The sequence below is a fragment of the Hermetia illucens genome, chromosome 3, assembly GCF_905115235.1.
Source record: "Hermetia illucens chromosome 3, iHerIll2.2.curated.20191125, whole genome shotgun sequence".
In the NCBI taxonomy this organism is placed as follows: Eukaryota; Metazoa; Arthropoda; class Insecta; order Diptera; family Stratiomyidae; genus Hermetia; species Hermetia illucens.
Window position 1 is genome coordinate 35073993 of NC_051851.1, and position 20675 is coordinate 35094667.

At 40.8% G+C, this 20675-nt stretch overlaps 1 protein-coding gene across 1 annotated transcript; it reads left to right on the forward strand.

Annotated features, from left to right (window-relative positions):
* The first annotated feature begins 144 nt into the window (after positions 1-144).
* Positions 145-15597, forward strand: LOC119653121 (isocitrate dehydrogenase [NADP], mitochondrial-like). The gene is given in 9 exon segments (XM_038057647.1): positions 145-342; positions 496-587; positions 13849-13958; positions 14018-14078; positions 14081-14161; positions 14221-14439; positions 14508-14727; positions 14791-15042; positions 15240-15597. Coding segments are annotated over 8 exon segments (1314 nt in total). The 5' UTR covers positions 145-342; positions 496-505; the 3' UTR covers positions 15529-15597.
* Positions 15598-20675: the final 5078 nt, after the last annotated feature.

Consider the following 20675-nt stretch of genomic DNA (forward strand, 5'->3'; position numbering starts at 1 on the left):
ATAAAACGTTCACCATTTGCCAAGTACAACGTCCACTGTCTTGGGTTCATCCCCACAATTGCTGTGTATCCATCTGATATGTAGGCGCGAGCACAAGCATGTCTCCGAATTTATCTGAGCTCGGTTGCTGATAGCCGGCTAGCAATCTTTCCACAGAAAATGCTGAGTTCGCTTGTCGCAAATTCCAGCGACCAAGTGCAGATAGTAGCTACGGACCGGCGACTTTAATTTACGAAATCGTGGATAAAAATACCTGAGTCGACGTGCGGCAGTTGGTCTCTGGCGAGTGGATCTCCACATTTCGGCTGTGTCGTGTGTCGTGTCAATAGTGAACTGAAAACTGTAAGTCACCCTTTCCCTGCACAACAATCCATTCTGTGCCCTAGCCAGGTGGCTCCTGGGCTACAGTTGGACGAATGCAACGCTCCAGATTAAGATACGTTTCCCAAGAAGTGCAACGTGCTTATGAATGAATTTCTGTTCTATTCCCGGCAGAGCATCTACGATGGCAAAGTTTCTGGCGAGGCTGAATCGAATGGCGTGCTTGAGCGGCGCACAACCTGTCAGGCCCTCGATGGCTCGTACCTGTAAGTAAAAGCATTTTGAATTAAGCGAAAACAGACATGAACGCGTATTCTTAGGTGGCTCTTGAGATAGCTGGGCGAGCATTCAATAGACAGCGCTAGACGCTCGAACATGTGCCCACTACGAGTGTGATTAGCTCAGATTATCAGGGAGATATCGCGGGAATCCTCCATTATTGATTTACGACCAAGTTGACTCTACTCGTTGTGCGCCAGTGGTTACGTAAGCATCACCGTTTTAAAGTACTTTTACGCAGGAAGACATGTATCTATATCGTTGCATAATTGTTGATAGAAGAAAGGCTGATACGTGACGCACTCAGTCAGGCGGTTTAAGCTAACAAGCCTTATTTTCTCACTTTATTTTCGCGATTATCATGATGACGTTATTCTGTCCATAATGAATTCAACGGTTTAACGGATTTTTTGCGTTCTTCGCGGTATATTTATATACGTAAAAACAAACTGTGCGACTTTTGCGTATTTAACATCCACTTCTGGATAGTGGACAATGATCAAATTTGCAGCCAAGAATTCGTCCATAAATTTTAACAGGACTCGAACAAAGAATTTTCTCATCAATTTTGCCGCGTATCTTTCTTTTCCAACATCAAACTGCACTGGTCAAACAGGAAGAATAAAGATTAGAGAATACAACTTTGAGACCGTTGACAATTTCTCCTATCTAGGGTCGAAAATCACAACCGATAATAGCTACGATGATGAAATCCGCGCACGGTTGTTGTCAGCCAACAGAGCCTATTTCAGCTTACAAAGACTGTTCCGCTCGAAACGTCTCACCATAGGGCCAAAGCTCTTACTGTACAAGACTGTGATCTTGCCAGTCCTCATGTATTCCTCGGAAACTTGGGTTCTTAGCAAGAAAAATTGCGAACTCTTGGCCGCGTTCGAGAGAAGAATCCTCCGAAGAATTTTCGGCCCCCTACATGAGGATGGACGATTCCGTAGCCTACACAATGACGAAATCTATGAGCGATACCATGACCGTCCGGTTGTGGATAAAATCCGGCTCAATAGGTTACGGTGGACGGGTCACTTAATCCGTATGGATGAGGATGATCCCACCTGGAAAGTCTATAAGGGCAATATCTATGGTAGAAAAAGAAGACGAGGCAGACCCTGCCTAAGATGGAGCGATGGCGTAGGTCAGGACGTCAGACAGCTTTTAGGGATATCGAATTGTTGGACCTAGGCGCAAAACCGGGATGTCTGGAGTTCCTTATTAAGGCACACCTAGACCGGATACCTGTTGTTGCGCCGTTGATGATGATGATCTTTTTTTTTCGTTGCTCTGAACAAATATTTGAACCCTTGCTTAATTTTGTATGTCTTCTTTCTGTTGACTCCTTGATGGAGTATAAAGCATCCATACAGCCTGTCTTTCATGCTATTTTTTTCCTATTTTCAATGAGACTGTGCATTAGTTTCATTGTCATCATATTTAACGTTATCTAATTGATAGCCCTACAACAACGAGGTAGTATAAAGATAAAGGGATTCAAACTCTGGGCAACGAGATCGACAGGCTGACAATCAGCCAAGTCGATCATCGCACTGTCCACAGAAAAAGAAAAGTGTTTCAAATAAATCAAAATTGAAAGTTTGGGACTTCAAGTATAAAAATTTTGCGGCTGTTAAAGTTTCTGTAAAACGAAACGTTATTAAGATCACTTAATACGACATGACGGTACCAATTTTTTAAAAAATTCCATTTTTTTTATTATTAATTTTGACCTATGAAAATACGTTCTTAATAATATGGAAATATGGGTTTTAAAGACGAGTAGCGAAGTTTTAAGTGCATTTCTCTTACTTCTTCTATCGTATCTTTCTTATTAAAGAATCTGTCTCTTGTGCTTTATATATACATATATTATAAATAGAAAAACCGTAAGAAAAAATTCTATATGGTGCACACATCCCAGATTAGGTGTTTTTTCTAAAACATTGTGATAAAATTATACACGCATTTTTCTCAAAACAACTTTTTTTGAGTTGGTTTTGCGTATTTCTTATATAAAGACATGTGAGTGTTCATTTGCCCCATTGGTACATAACATGTAATATATGCATATATTATGTGAGAATATCCACTTTCGGGTGATATTAACATTCGTAGTCTTGAATTTGCAAAGAAGTGACGACTTTGGCCTATTATAACTTTATTACTGATGTGTGCGATTTCCACCAAACTTGATGGAATCATGCTCTTTATTATATTACTGCAAAATTTCGTGTAGCTGGGAAGAACTTAAGGGGGTTTTACAGCCAATTACTAAAAATTATAGTAATGTACTATTTTTAACTTTATTTGAATATCCTTTCATGGGCATGGCATGGGGGGTATTTCGGAGCCTAGACACCATATAGTGGCAGTCTCCTGATTTTTTTCAGATTTTTCGAGTAGGTAGTTTCAGAGAATGGGTCTGTTAAAGAGATGATCAATTTGGACCCCTCGCACTCCCTACCTTTCCAACAAATGTCAAAACTAAGACCGACTTCGAAAAGTACTAATCGAGACCTTTGCCCTCTTTTTTGCATGTATGTCAATTATTCTTGTTAATTATGACGTCAGCATCTTATTTGTATGGGTTAGGATGCTGTTAATTCACACAAAGTTGATAAATTTGAACTGCTATTATATAACTTTGACACTAATAGTTGGATTTTTATGAAAATTGGCATGTGTACGCACGAGGCTGCCCCCTATGTGTGCATAACTTAGTACACCTATGATGAATTTAAGGCGAGTTTTTAAGTCAATTTCTAAAAGTTGGTAATATACTATTAGTAAATTTATTTGAGCAGATACCGGAATGGGACATCTCCCGAGGATTAGATTTCACATAAGTGTTTTACACAAAACCTTAAAAGGGCTGCAGAAAAGTAGATTAATTATGACGTCAGCGTCTTATCTGCATAGCTTTGGAAGCAGTAAATTCGTTCGAAATTGCTAAGTTTGAACTGCTATAACTTTGGCGTTAATGGTCAGATTTCCTAGGATGAATTTAAGGGGGTTTTTCAGTAAATTTCTAAAAGTTTGTAATATACTATTAGTAAGTTTATTTGAGTAGATATCAGAATGGGACATATTTTGAGGCCTAGATTTCATCTAAGTGCACTACGCTGATTTTTTTCAGATTTTTAGATTGGGTACTTTCCGAAAATGAGTCCTGTCACACTTTAAGTGCGTACATTTTGACTCCTCACTCCCGCACTTTGTAATTCACGACAAAACTAATGTCAGTTGAGGTAAGTACTAATCGAGACCTTTCATTTGATATCCTACACGACTATATCCGGTGAAAAAAAATGTTGAATCACCCCTTTGCATGTATGGTGAGCCCCCCTTTAAACTCCATTTAAATTTATGCCACTCGCTGTATGCACTATCCACCAAATTTCGTACGGATCGGTTTACCCGTTTTGGAGAAAAGTGCATGTGACAGACAGACAGAAAGTGAATCGATTTGTTGATGTTTTACACAAAACCTTAAAAAAGACAAATATTATTTTTTAATACCGAATAGTGAGTTTTTTATTCCTCATATACCGGTATTTCGAGAACCAGTTGTCCTCCTCCTCAGTGAATTTTTGTCTGAGATAGTGCGGTATTTGAGGAAACTCACTATTCGGCATTAAAAGATAAAATTTGTCTTTTTTTTCATCAGCAAAAGGATACTATTTCAAATAAATCAAAAGTTGAAAGTTCAAGACTCCGAGTATAAAAAATTACGGTTTCTGTAAAACAAAACCTTATTAAGATCGATTTAATGGGACGTGACGGATCCAAAAATTTGATACTTTTTATATTAATTTTGGTAGTGAAAATACATTTTTAATAATATAGTAAATTCGGTTTTAAAAGCAAGTATCTTTCTTTTCAAAACAACCGCTTCTGTTTATTATGCTTTATATGTTTTTAATATAAATAGAGAAACCGTAGGCGAGAGGAAAAATTCTATAAGGTGCTAGCATCGCAGATTAAGAGTAGATAAAGTTTTTTTTCAAAAACATGAATTTTATTATTTTATTATACACGCGTTTTTCTCAAAACAACTTTTTTTGAATTGACGTGAAATATAAACCAATCGGAAACCGGAAGCTGAACGCTTCAGGTATGAAAGGCTTTTTGTATTTCTTATACTATATATTTGAGTAAACATTTGCCCCATTTATATCTAGCGCGTAGTGTTTATACATTTATTGGATGTATAACTTAATTCGTGCCGTTTCTTTTTCAAAATTTGAACATTTATTTAAGAAAGAGACATACAATAGTATTATTCAAAGTATTGTCCATCTGAATCTATGACTTTTTCCCATCTTTCTGGCAACTTGTGTATTCAATCCCAAAAGAACTGCGCGGAATTGACAGCCAAGAATGAACAAAGCCAATTTTTGATATCCTGTTCTGATGTGAACCGTATTTCAGTGAGGGCGTTCTGCATCGATCGGAATAAATGGTCGAGTTGGGCAAGGTCGAGGCTATAAGGCCAAAACTTCCTAGTCACTGTTTTCCAAATAGTGTTTGACCGATGTTGCCAAATGATGCCGAGCGTTGTCATGACGGAAAATTATGGACTCATGTCTGGTCGCATGTTCGGGGCGTTTTTCGACTATTGCTCTCTTCAAGCGGATTAATTGTGTTCGGTAGCATTCTCCATTGATGGTTTCACCCGGCTTAAATAGCTCATAATACAGCACACCCTTCAGATCCCACCAAATACAGAGCATTACCTTCGCGCCATGGATATTCGTCTTTGCCGCTGGTTGGCCGGGTTTTCACATATGATTTTTTCGCTTGGGGTTGTCATATTGAATCCATTTTTCATCATCAGTAGCAATCCAATGCAGAAATGACTTCTTTTTGTGGCGTTCTAGCAGCATTTCGGACATGCAAAATCGCCTTACAACGTCTCTCGGCTTCAGTTCATGTGGCACCCAATTTCCTTGCTTTTGAAATGGTTGCTTGAGTGAATCCCAAGCATCTCTTCTTCTGGTTGGCAACAATCTTCATCGAGTAATGCTTCCAATTATTCATCTTCAATTTTTTTTTGGCTACCCAGGACGTTCTTCGTCTTCCAAGTCAAAATCACCACTTTTAAATCATACAAACGACTTTCGGCACGTCGGCTCAGCTAGAGCATGTTCACCATAAACTTCCACCAAAATACGATGACATTCGGCACCAGTTTTCTTCATATTAAAGTAATGAAGAAGAACTCCCTGAAAAAAACACTTTTCCAGACACGAAGTTTTACATATTTTAGTGAAAAAAATGATTGTTGTTTACACTTCAAATGAATGATATTTACTGAAAAACACGCAAACGGCACGAACTAAGTCATAGACCCAATAGTATTACAAACTATTCACTTTCGCCCGATCCTGACTATCACAGTCTTAGATTGCAGTAAATTTGCACCAGAGCGACAACTTTGACCTATTATAACTTTGTTAGGAATAGTGCGACTTTCAGTTGGTAGTGTTAGCATTAGACTGAGTTTTTCAGAAAACTAATTTGTAATTGCAAAGAATCGAACCAGCGAGTTGGAGTTGCTTGAAAATACATCAAATCTGCAGATTTGCTAGCGACTTTCCCGCACCAACATACAAAAATTTCATTTTCGAAAGTGTTTCGATTTTATTTTTGACTGCAACATTCAACAACACAACAATCAACAACAACGAGATAGTACAAAGACAAACGCAAACATCCATGACCAGGCGGGATTCGAACTCTGGGCAACGAGCTCGACAGGCTGAAAATCAGTCAACTCGATCATCGCACTGCCGAGAGGAAAAGGATGGTGTTTCAAATAAATCAAAAATCGAAAGGTTGGGACTTCAAGTATAAAAGAGTTTGCTGCTTTTAAGGTTTCTGTAAAACAAAACCTTATTAAGATCGCTTTAAGGGGGTCATCCCGTGCGAAGACCGTTTTTTTTTTTGGCTTTTTTTACAAATTTTTTGTGAAGAACTGGATAAAGATACAAATACGAAATACACCATAGATTTACTAATATCTTGAGCGTACATAGTAATTTTTCCAGCCCGATAGCATAGTTCGTTATTGAAATACAGAGGAATTTATACACCCATCTTCAAAAAAGGTGTTTTTCTGCTGCCACACTAGAGACCGCTGCGATCATTTTAAAGAAAAAAAGTAAACGGCATTTTAACGTACAAACTTAACTACAGTGCGCAAACTAGGATTATTAAAAAATATTAAAAGCTAAATTTTTGGTGCCGTGTTAAACTTTTCTTTGTGAATTTTGGTGTTTTTTCACGGCTTCAATGGCAATTATCCTAGTTTGCGGACCGTACAAATATGTTCTGAATAAGTCGTGAAAATTTCAAAGAATTTCGTTGGATAGATTTTGGGCTATGGTAGCAGCCGATTTTCAATATGCAGTTTCCAGAAAAAACGCATTTAAAAAGTAGAATGCGATTTTTAGCCATAAAACCTTAACTGACCATTAATCTGCTATACCTAGTCCATAAACCTTAGGTTTCTTGAAGAAACACATGTACAGTCTTGGCTTCAATTTTTGTCCTTATACATGCAGAAAGGAAGTGTACATTTTTTTTTAGCAAATATAGCCATGTGGAGTATCAAATGGAAGGTCTCGATTAGTACTTTCCTAAACTGGTCCTAGTTTGACATTTATTGGAAAGGTGGGGAGGGCGGAGGTGGAAAGTTATCATTTCTTTAACGGACCCATTCTCAGAAACTACCAAACCGGAAAATCTGAAAAAAATCAGAGGTTGCCACTATATAGTGGGTAGGCCTCCGAATACTCTCCAACTTAAGGATCGGTTTTCGATCTTTGTTTCGAAAGAAAAGACTTGGTTCTTCCTCGGTACAATTTTAATATTAAATCAGATACAAATTTCTTCTTAGGTTACACTTACGTTTCTAATACATATCTTATCTTAAAATAGTTATCGTTCGATGCTTGTAGTTCTTCTAAATAAAAATAACACTAGGTAGCTTTCTCCTACTACAATATATTTCAATAGTTAGTAAATACGTATTTCGAGAGCTACTTACTCTCTTCCTCAATACTTAAGCTAGCTAGGTAGCTAGGTAGGTGTTATTTCAAGGACCTTCGTACATTTCATTATCTTATACCCTAATTATGTTTTACAACCCTTTGCTAGGTATGGATGACACATTATTATATTGTGGTGCGTCATCGAGTTGCATTGATGACGTAACTTCCATACCAATATCTGCTCAAATAAGTTAATAACAGTATATTACTATAATTTTTAGTAATTGGTTGGAAATGATTCTAACAAGTTAGTGGAAATCGCCCAATCACGAACAAAGTTATAATAAGTCAAGTTGTCGTTTCTTTGCAAATTCGAGACTTTGAATGTCAATATCACTTGAAAGTGGATATTCTCACATAAATGCATATATTACGTGCTAAGTACTAATGAGGACAAATGTCCACCCAAATGTCTTTATTAAAGAAATACACAAAAAACACCCTGAAGCGTCCAACTTCCGGTTTCCCGACCTGTTGTGTCGTCTTTCTGTTCACTCCTTTGTAAGGCATCCAAACAGTTTCTCATTCATGTTATTTTTTTCGTATTTGATTTTCAATGGGACTGCATTAGTTGCATTATCATCTTACTAACACTATCTAAATGGTAGCCCTTCAACAACGAGATAGCGCAAAGACGAAGATAACATCCATGACCAGGTTGCATTCGAACCCTGGGCAACGAGCTCGACAGGCTGACAATCAGTCAACTCGAAAACAGAAAAAGATTTCTTTGGTTGTGTGTGTCGTTTTTTCCGGCTTATTTTATAATGAAAAAAAATGACAAATTTTATCTTTTAATGCCGAATAGTGAGTTTTTTATTCCTCATATACCGGTATTTCGAGGACTAGTTGTCCTCTTCCTCGTGAGTTGTGGTCTGAGAGAGAGCAGTATATGAGGAATGAAAAACTCACTATTCGGCATTAAAAGATGAAATTTTGTCTTCTTATATGGATTATTTTACACTGCTGAAAACTTCGTCTTTATTTTTCTTGTGAGACGTTCCGGTATCCAAAAACTACTCACCTCAACAATTTTCGATATTTCATTAAAAAAACTGTAGTATACAAAGAAAAGTCTGGAAACCTCCAAAAAATATTTTTTTAAAAATACTTTAAGATTATATACAATAACAAGCGGTCACCGTAAGGAGATATTCCGACCTGCGTTGCTTCTTGGGGTACCTGAGTATCACCGTTGCCTCTTGGAAGGATCGAGTCTTAATATTAAGTGAATAGAGGCGAGACAAAGGCTGAAGAAAAGGCGGACGGCGCGTAAGCCGTTGGCGCCACTCGCAGAGGAGCTTCGAGAGCTGTACTTCTGTTCTAGTTTGGTTGAATAAAACTCGTAAGACGTTCGTTTTAGAATGAATGATAATCTCACGGCGTGAAGTTACTTTTGCTTTGATAATGTGTGATTAGAATCTTAGTATTCTACAACATAATGTCATAGAAGAAGATTCAGAGGTGAAGAGTCATCTAATGGCTTGTCTTCTGGTCTGCCGTGTATTTAGATTAATCAAAGGCGCATGCTGTACGCGAAAGTGAAAAGGGCGCAAACCAATTATGCAACACCTTCTCTGCTGCGGACTCGGACTGGCTTTGTGTAACTTCAAAAAAGATTTTCTGGAGCACATTAGGGCTCCCCTGCCGTCAGACACAATTGGGTCTATCAAGTCTAATTGCCGTGGAAGTACAGGTGGGACACCGTTTTGGCATAGAAACCCGGCAACATGGTTGCACCGGCTCGAGGCACAATTCGCCCTAGCCGGCGTCACAATGAACGCCACACGGTTTAACCACTTGCTCGTCAGACTGGCGGTATTTGCAGACCTTCAGATAGCTATTGGTCCTCGCCACTTCCTATGGTACTTAAACCTAATAGCGAATGGAGACGTTGTGGCGATTACAGCCGACTAAATGTCCAAATAATTCCAGGCAGATACCCTGGACTTAGTCAAGGTTGCCATCAAATCCCTGTAGCTGCCGGAGACTTTCCGAAAACGGCAATATGGACACCTTTCCTACTCTTCGGGATGACTTTTGAATTGTGGCAATGCGGCGTAAATCTTTCAAAGTGGTCCAGTCTGTACTCTGAAACCTTCACTTTTGTTTCGTTATTTGGGTGATATTCTGGTCGTGGCTTTCTCTGAGTTCAAGCATTTAGAGCACCTCGAGTGCATTTTTAACGTCGCGAGGCCCTCTGTCGATAGTAGATTGCACGATTCGGTGTGTCGGCAAATATAATCCAACCAAGAAATGCAGCTCAAGTCCTTCCTTTTCTCAGTATTAGGCAAACTCCTCAGGTTCGACATTAGGTAGGACCGCAAAACCACTGGATTTTTATGAAATGCAGCGCGGTAACTATATCTGGCACCGCCCGCCAACCACGCGGCAAACGTAGCCAAAGTGCCCAAGCATCTCGAACCCTAAACATATGTTCTAATCAGGACGGACTGCTACAGCCTCGGATCTACTTTTTGTTTGAGGATTAAGAGAGTCCTCAGTCCGTATCGGCTTAATGATGGACACTTGGAACACAACTTAATTTCGCTCTTATGGTCCACGGCCCTTGTTTTGTGGGTTTAACCCCTTGAAGGTTTTGTTCCAGACAGGGGCAACTTATAAGATGCTGCCTCACCTCAGCCCTGGAACAACGTGACCGAAAGTGGCGGCAGGCGATAATCGCAAACACGACATAAGTACGAATTATATTCAAGTGAAATCCGTTGTGTCTTCAGACTCAAAGTAGACCTTTACACACATGAAAGAAATGTCTACATCCGTTACAGTGAATGAAGTTATTATGTCCTAGGTCTACGATGCCACATCGAAGCCAAACAATTACAACTGAATCTCAAAGCAAGAAATTCGTACTGACATCCTTCACAAGAGGTCTAAATTGCAATTGAAGAGTACAGTTATACTCTACGTAGCTATTCTAGTCGTCTCAAGGAGAATGTTTGAATGCAACTTTCCGTTTTGGAATTCTCGCTTTGTCCATTCTTCTGGAATATACCTCAACCGTTTCCTTCTACCCCTGCCCTGTTCTCGCCACTGGCTGCAGGTCCGGTTGCGCCCTTATTCAGTAATCCCGGAATAATAATGTGTTTCAACATTTCTTTAAAAACGTTATTCGTCTCATCCACCCAAGTTTGGTCTAGATGGTGCATTCAAAAAACCCTACTTATTTACTCAGCACACGTCGTAGTAGTAGTAGTTTTTTTCAGCCATCCGTGATCCATAAACTTCTGGACTTTTCTTCTGCATGGTATCTGATTTCGACATCTTTCCCGCATATTCCGCCGTCACTGGACTATCAGCCATTTCCAATTTCAATGATTACCAATCCTGAGAACTCACCTAAATCATTCTAGTGGCTGTACTCAATTTCATATTTGTAAGCCATTAGTTCCAAGACCCATTGATGCAGTATCCTCGGGAATTATTCTTCTGTAGCGTTTAGCCCGTTTATAGGGCTGATCTGTGTTGACAAGGTCTTAAATCCAAATAATCGACTACTCAATAAATATCACGCATTGATGTTTCGACTAACCCGTTGAAAAATCGCAGGAGCCAACGGAGCAGGCGGAAGCTGCATAAACTGAAGAAAACCTTTGTGATTTGCTTCTTTATTCAAAAGAAGCTGAAGCTGCATATTTTTTAAACTCAGCTTTGAGAATTTGTTGACGCCGTTCAGCAAATTAAATAGATATCCTGGCTTTGGGGAATAGATAATGATCCACTATTACCTTATAGTTCCAGCAAAGATGAATCTTTCTGCTAGTTTCGCAGTCACCACCAATGGTATTGCTAACTTTTGTTGTATACCGGTTCAGCACTCCATCTTTTACCACTTTATCTATTCTTCTTCTACTTGCTCACGTACTGCAAACAGCAAGATCACAACCTTGCTTTTTGGTTGTACCTCTCCCTTGAACTTTAACCACGTGACTGCTTCTAAGATGTCCCTTTTTCGTCCTAGGAAACTTCTCTAAATACACTTTGTCTACTTCCAAACTACGGCTAAAATTTGTTCTCTTGGTGGTTTTGGCCCATTGGAACCACTCAACTGACCGCCAATTTGATTCCGGAGTGTAGTGATGGATCCATATTTCGGCCATTGTCACCCGCTTGAGTGACATTATTTCCCATCAAAAAACAATGTTCAATCAACCCACGAAACTCCATCTTTCCATGATTCTCACAATAACAAAAATAGAATCACTAAAATCCTTGTAACTTGTGAACTAAACGTCAATTGTCATATTTCAGTACACATATCATTTAAGATCCAGTAATCTTTACAAATCATATGAAATTTACACTAATGGCGCCATCTAGGTTTGAGATCGAATACTATGAACCATGTAGTATCTGCGATATTAAATATTTTGATAAGAGATTCTATTCTTAAAAAAATTGCTAGTTGTTCCAACATATGTTACTACCGCACGAAGGTTAAAAAAACTGCCGGTGGCTCTATAGATGGAGCGGCAATTTGGCAATTGAATGCTAACTACTCACAGATTGTAGTGCCATATCTTTAGAGTCGCAAGTTAGTTGACACACTGTATAATGAAAAGCTGCGGCACTTTCACTGCGAGACAGTAAGTGTCTTTAGTTAACAATAAAATTGCTAATTACCAATTATGATACAGAAGTCGTGTTATTTCCACATGATACACCTTTGCCAGAGAAACGACTAAAAACATGCTGCCAAAAACCCAAACCAATGTTAGAGAAGTTTTCAGATATTTCAGATTACAGAAGATAAATTAGCAAATATTGAATTGGAAATGTAGTGTAAGCGCAAAAAAAAAGAGTTGATTTTTCGCTGAAATCTTGCAAACTATATCAAGAGCCCTTTATATATCTTCTGGAAATAATATGATGCGAAAAAAGCAATATTTAAATTAAACTAGTGCTAGGTAGTTGTTTAGGATATGCCGGGATTCTAAGTCCCCATCCACACGATGGTGGACCGGACTAAATGAGGAGCAACTTACTCCCACGTTTTCTAGATCCCTAGTTGCTCTAAACTCCAATATAATTCGCAACCTTGTCGTGTTTTTGCGATGTTGGCACTTTTTAAATCTTGATCAAAATCCAAACGTTAGTAGTGATATACTGTAGCTACTGATTTTTAGGCTTTCAGTGCACATACTTCTATTAATTCTTCAGCCTTTGTTCCGTTCGGAAATGAGATCGGTTCGTCTACCGCTTTTCTCCATTGTAAGCTCCAAATGGAATTGGTCAGTTTCAGGTCGTTGTTAAGCACGTCAACCTTCGTTGTTTCAGACGCCCTTATGAGCCCATTTCCCATCAATTCGGATAGAAATTGCCCAATTTCAGGTAACGAGTTACTATCAGCACGGACGGTATGACCGTACCATCGAGCGCGCTTCTTTCAATTTCTCAACGATGGACGCCTCAGGTCGACCAGATATATCCTGATGTCAGAAGTGGTATAGCGAATTACGCTGCTGATCCAGGAAAACATTATCGTCTCCATAACCCCGAAGAAAATGCTCGTTCGTGTAACAATTTCAAATATATTTACCCGAAGACCTCAATATATGTTTGTAGTTAAGTAACTCAATACTGCCAGAACCCAACATACGTACCGCAAAGTTTATCCTGTCGAAAAGCAGGACTTGCAGGTGTATTGTGGGCATTCTGACAGGCCATAATTCACTAGCTGGGCATATGTTCAGAATAGGAATTACCGAAGATAATACTTGTCCCTCCTGTAATGAGGAAGCGAAATCCACGGAGCATTTCCTATGTGAATGCCCCGCTTATGGACGCATCAGGCATCAAATCTTTGGTGCCGATGTCCTCCAATTGCGACGGGTAGCATCACATCCACTAACGGAGATCCTGCGATACGTTAACGAATCCGGAATATTCCGTTAGACGGGGGAGGCGAGTACAATGGGCCAACACGGCCTGAGTGCTCAGAAGCTGTAGCTTCTCCCCCACCATACACACACACACACACACACAACTCAATACGGAGTGAGACTTCTGTAGGAATTACAGCAACCTCAGAGCGGTGAGTGCTAGCATCAAAAATTAAAAGAAGAGAGGATTTTTGTTATAATCTATGCATTTGAGATCATCGCTTTTTTTAAACGCACAATTCAGATCTTATTGTTCCATACTTTCTTTTTATTATTTTTAGATGCCAGCAGGATTGAAGTCAAAAAACCAATTGTGGAAATGGATGGTGATGAGATGACACGCATAATCTGGCAGTTCATCAAAGATAAATTAATTTTCCCCTACATTAAGGTATGGATATAAATTTAAACACAAATAATTAGTCAATAAATCTGATATCAAATCCATAGGTCGATTGTTTGTATTATGACTTAGGATTACCTTACCGAGACGCTACAGATGATCAAGTCACATCGATGCAGCTTACGCTGTTCTCAAGCACAATGTCGGTATTAAATGCGCCACCATCACTCCAGATGAGGCCCGAGTACAAGGTTGATATAAAAAACATTGGAGATGGTCCTAAAAAAATTAAACAATTTATCATCAACAGAATTCAATCTCAAGAAAATGTGGTTAAGTCCAAACGGAACTATTCGAAATATCCTCGGTGGAACTGTGTTTCGAGAACCGATTTTATGTAGTAACATTCCTCGATTAGTCCCAGGATGGACAAAGCCAATTGTAATTGGACGTCACGCCCATGGTGATCAATATAAAGCTACAGATGCAGTTATTGAAAAACCAGGGAAAGTAGAGTTAATATACACAGGTAAGGGTAAGACAGTTCTGATATTCTGATAAGTTATGCTAACCTGGTTACGATGCAATGTGCTGTAGGTAATGATGGAACCGTGAAAAAGTACGAAATTTTCGATTTCAAGGATTCGGGAGTAGTAATGGGAATGTATAACACTGATGAATCCATTAAGGCTTTCGCCCATTCATCGTTTCAAGTAGCTTTGCAAATGAAGTGGCCTCTATTCCTGTCTACGAAAAACACCATCCTTAAAGGATATGATGGTCGCTTTAAAGATATATTCCAGGAAATTTATGAAAGGTAAGTAAACGAAGATAATAAATAATCATTGGTCCATCTATATCTACGTTTTTCTATTAACAGAGAATACAAGAGTGAATTCGATAAAGCCGGTATTTATTATGAACATCGACTCATCGACGATATGGTGGCACAAACACTCAAATCAAATGGTGGATTCATCTGGGCTTGTAAAAATTACGATGGTGACGTCCAATCTGATATCATAGCTCAGGGATATGGATCATTGGGATTGATGACATCTGTTCTTGTATGTCCAGATGGCAAAACTGTAGAATCGGAAGCGGCTCACGGCACAGTTACCAGACATTATAGGTAAGATTGACACTAACTTCTCCTAGGCCTCTCCTATTTGCTGAGCAGTTCAGTAAGATTGTGGAATCCATATGAATCCGTGCTTCTCTACAAAATTTCGTAAGCGTAGAGCATCACCCTTAGGGAACCTTTGGAAAAATATGTTCTCGTCGAGATTATTTAATACTAACCACATTTCCCCCACCCCATCATTGCAGGCAACACCAAAAGGGTCTACCAACCTCCACGAATCCAATTGCGTCCATTTTCGCCTGGACTCGTGGTTTAATCCATCGAGCAAAATTAGATAACACACCGGAATTGGAAAAGTTCGCTCGAACCTTAGAAGCAGCATGCGTTAAATGTGTAGAATCTGGCCGTATGACGAAAGATTTGGCAATTTGCATCCACGGAAGTGATAAATTGCAGGAAGATATGTACTTAAACACAGAAGATTTCCTGGAAGCAATATCAGACCAAGTGAGCCACATGATGCAATCAAAGTAGATGAAGTTAAGATGTAAGAAAACGGTATTAAATCCTTGCTTGCGTTCATCAAATAAATTATTAATTTAAGCTGGTGTTTCATTACTTGCATTTCACCCTGACCCTCCCATATCATCACCACATGGGACGGTCGACAATGATAGACTGCAGATAGGAAATAGGACTCTTCTTAGGTTGTGATGCGAATGGACAATATATTTGCTGGGTTAGTAGTTATTTGATTTCATCACTTCAGGTGGTCTCGTAACTAGGAACATAAGGTGTGCCCCAGCCTTCGTTGGCCCGAGAAGAAGTGAAATAATTAGCCTAACAACGTATACTTCAAAAATATTGGAGTTAGTTAAAAACAAGGTCTCACTCTTAAAACACCACTACTTCGAATTGAATCTAACTATTACGAGCGAATTATAATAAAAAGACAGTCCTAGGACAAGCGAAGTATGATAGATATCAATTACACGCAGTTTACGAGAGCCTTCCTAAAGGTGAGATTGTGATCGTGATGAGCGATTCGAATGCTATAATAATCGGTGGCACAACAATCCAATTGGATCAGGGCCTTGAAGTGTGTTAGAGCATTCCATTCAAGACTGTAACAGTGTACTGTAGGAGGCAATGTGGGCAGCATTGCGCTCGCCCGGAATTATTACCCTGATTTGACTCAGGTACTAATTTACAGCTGAAACGACTGGTGTCCGACGTCAAATCACGACACCAATTCCACTGCCTTATGCTCTAACCACTCGGCTATCCAGACACTTCGATTCGAATGCCATGGTGGGCTCTAATTACACCTCGCTCAAACATGCGACGGAGAAGTACGGTCTTGACGACCATCCCGATAATGGTGGGAAGTTTGTAGATTTCTGAAGCTTCCACCACCACATCATTAGAGCACATTGTTCGAGCACATAGCATTCCATAAGGTCAGTTGGGTTTACTAGCATACACTGTACGAACAATCAGATCGTCCAGTTTGCGATCAGCAATATATTTAGGAGTTGCCTCATGGATGTGCCTAACAAGAGAGACGCTGACATCGGCCTCCAAGGGGATCACCACCTGATGGTCGTTTACGTTACCCACCAAGTTATCGTTCGATAGTATGGGAGTTATCTTGCTAATCGGACTACACTAAGTAACCCGCCTGAGAATATCGATCAGTGCTGCGCTTGGGAACTTGATCGACAGATAGCAGGTTGGTTTCCGCTCTGGATCCTCCTGCATTGACCACATCAACGCCCTACGGATAATTTTGGAACAGACCATCGATTCACTTGCTCGATTCGATTTCGAGAAAGTGTTCAATATTATGAATAGTGAGTGTATCTGGTATGCTCTACGCAGCCCGAGCATTCTGTCACGTACTGCACCGGGGTAAAATCTCAGAAGATTTGGAGGCCGAAAGCGGAGTCCGCCAGAGTTGCATTTTATCACCAGTGTTATTTCTCCTTGTTATCGGTCATGATCTTGACTATGATGATAACATCTGCTTGCTCTCTCACCGGGACATTGACCTTAGCCAAATGACTCTGAATTTGGAAACAGAGGAAGGGAGGGGAAGGTTGGATTTAAGATAAACACAAACAAAAACCAATGTTCTCAGTCTGACGGCTCATTGTACTCTCCCTATCTGTATTAATGAGCAGAACATCAAAAGCGTTGATCAATTTCTACAAGTATAAGTATGAATGCTGCCCAATGCATTAACAACTTTAAATTCGGCCTTCATTGCTATGTCTAGAATCTGGGAATGCATTTATCTGAACATCGAGATCAAGTTGAATCTGTTCTCAGCTAGTGTTCTTTCTGTGTTGCTATATGCGAGCAGCATGATTTCCAGATATTTGACGGCCATTTAGAATCGATAAAATGGTTTGCAGTTCTAGGGCTAGTGTAGTTTCTCTTATGGGGACTACTTATGCCTTTCCTCGACAAGTGCCAGTCCAGCCTTCTCGAACGAAGCCAGCTTTGATTGCTTTCCATGAGTACAACTCAGCATTTTCAATATTCTTTTCGACCACAACTAGTGCTATGTTGTCGGTGTAATCCACTAACGTGGCGTCTTCTGGAAGCAGAAGATTAAATACATCATTCTACATGATATTCAACGGCAGTGACTACAGTACGAAGCTCTATGAGTACCCGGGAGACAATGTCTTCTTTGCGTATATAATGGGTCTCATACTAGAGCCTCCGCTTTTGCAAGTAGTGATCGACAACGGCAGCGGGATAGGTAGGAACGCCAACCGTCGCCAGGAACTTCCAGATAAGACTCCAATTGGCCAGATAGAATGCATTACCCCAGTCCAAGGTCACTACAATGCAATATTTATTAGTACTACCCCTTCCGTGAACCGCATTGTTGATCAAGCCATCTAGCTTTATGAAACTATACAACCAATCTGAAGTTGGTTGTTAACAGCATGTAGAGTACCCACTCTAATGTTCTACCCTTTGTGTTTGGGATGGTTCACTTGAAGGCTTGCCAGCCATAGGTAGTAGTCCCAACTTCTGCCCCTTCCACCATGCAGGAAATATCGACTCGGACGCGCACTCCGAGCAGGTTAGCGAATATGTTCAATATATATTTCATGACGAGCTTAAGGGCCTTATTTGGTATACCTCCAAGGCACGGGCCGATACTGCTGTCTATAATACCACAGATCTGTAACAGCACGTTTCTGGTAACTGCAAGAATCGTCATCACATGCGGAGGGAATTTGAAGCTGTCAATTCCTCCATTTTGCTGGAGGAATAACCACTGAATGATTTTCAATAAAAGGGTAGAGCATGTGATCTGCAGAGATGAGAAGCCTCTCAATTGTCCCATCATGATTCTATGATATAAGCGCTCCTCCACTGGATTACGTCTGCCTCTGAACAGAGCTACTTAAAACATTCTTACTTGCTCCGCTGGATGGCCAGGTTGAGTTTCTTCTTGAGTTAGTCACACTTACATAAATGTTTGCTAATCCATCGCTTTGTAGACTAACCTGACCTTCTTTTCACTTTAGGCGCACTGTTCTTCTGCCTTGTGGCTACCTCCAAGGGCTGCGATTAACATTTTTGCGGGGAGACGATTAGACCTTGCCCTACCCCCGCAAGAATGACTGAGATGATTCCACTTTACTTCTAAGGAGCAGTCTAACCATCTCATCCACAAGACTTGATACTTCACTAAATGTCATACGGTTAAGAACCGTGTTCCCTTTCCCGTTTAAGCTGCTCTTTGCTTCAGATGTAGAGTCGGGCGGTTACCTCCCTCACAGGGCCAACGAAAGACTTGCGACCACTTGCAAGTTCGTTCGAAACCCGGTATACGGTAGTGAAGTTGTAATTATTTGCGGTAATCTTCGCATCCCTCACTAGCGCGATAATATATTCCCTTTTTTCACAGCGCTAGGTACGCTGCACTTGCGCGAGCTCAAGCACATTCGATTCTACTCGCCCCGTCAATAAGAGCTTCCCACTCTGTTCCATTCCGACCAACTCTGATTCTCTTTTTGCCACACCAATGGATCGTTTAAATAATTACAAATGAAAATGATCCCCACTATTACTCAAAGGCTCCAAGCCTTCGTCGATACCTGTCTGCAATGAATTATCGGAGCAAGCTGGTCTGACACTATTACAAGCGAAAAACTTGGTCGGCGCACAGGCCTGACACCCATATGCCGTTTCATCGCAAAGTAGAAATGGCAGTGGATAGATCACACATTAAGAAGGGGGGAGTTTTGACCTCAAGCATTTACAGAGGTGATACCTACCCGGGCATTGGTTACCTCTGGACATTCACGCTTTATCGCCTCCTCCAGTTCGATCTTTTCGGTGAGGCAGTCAAGATCCCGGATTTCTAGAGAGCACATGGGCTCTAGGCTGGAAAAAAAAGCCTTCTCCCCCAATTACCCCTTGACCGTTTCGCAGAATGTACTATTGTTAGTCGTCTCTGGTCGACGGTCTAGTCCTCCTTCGTTTCCTCGTCTTCTCTGCTCCCGGCTTTTGGTTGGCAGCCTTCTTGTCTTTGGACAGACGTGTCTCTGACGGCGTAGTTCGTTGTTTCCTTTTCTTCTTCTTCGTCTTATTTTTTTGGGCCCTGGAAACTACTTCAATAAAGTCTCCTTCAGGCACATCGCCCTCTTTCCGCTTTTTCCCCAGTTCGCTTTGCGTGGACTATCTGCGGTCCATTTGACGCAAGCAGCGTTCTCAGCGGGGAGTGCGGCAGTTTCTGCTCTTCAATCATCTTCCACTGCTCTCCACATTCCCCTATAGAAGGAGATGCGGTCCAATAGTTCCTCCAGTTCCATCAGCCCGTTTTTGACGCCTTTACTGACGTTCCTCTGGAGGGATGTTGCCAACCGCATACGCTTCACCACTGCTGTGCATTTTCTGATGAGCCTTTCCTCTTCGGCTCTAGCTAGAATAGTCGACTGTACTTGCACTCGGTTTGTGTCCGAATCCATCTGCTCAGGACTAGCGATTCTGACTGAGCTTTCTTTCGAAGCAGGAGCACTACCAGGTATTGAAGTTGCCATCTCCGCACGGTCAGTCGCGCCACTTGATAAGGTTGCGTCTTTATGAGGGCTGACATACCCGGTGTCACATCGGGTATGTCAGCCTTCGCTGCCTCTTTCGCTGATCGCTACGGTGAACGACGCATTTTTGTGTTGCGCCCAAACGCACTTAGCTCTTCCTCCTTCCCTGTTATTTCGTTTATTTTTTATAAATTTATGTATATTCTCCATGGGGAACTAACCAGCGCATCGTGTGCGCTCCCTTGCGCCGCAATAGTCAGGAACGGATGTACCCTCCGGGGAACAGCCCCTACTCCACTTCCCTGAGGCCTGACGCTTAGCTGATCCCGGAATTCACGGACGAATCAGCGTTCGCTCGGAGCAACGCGGTCTATTAACACCGGTTCAATGCACACTACCCGACCAGGCTGGCTCCTTATGCACGTCACAAGTACCACCTTGGCAGAGCTACGCTCACATCACCCCGTCGACGTCGACAGAAAGTTGTCGACGGCTCCGGATACTCCCAGTATGTCCCAACATGTACCGGTCATTCGCGGTTCGCTCTTCACCGAGAAGCTTTCTCGAGGACGAAGTTATACTGCCAGCTACGGGGTCAGAACTAGTTACTCG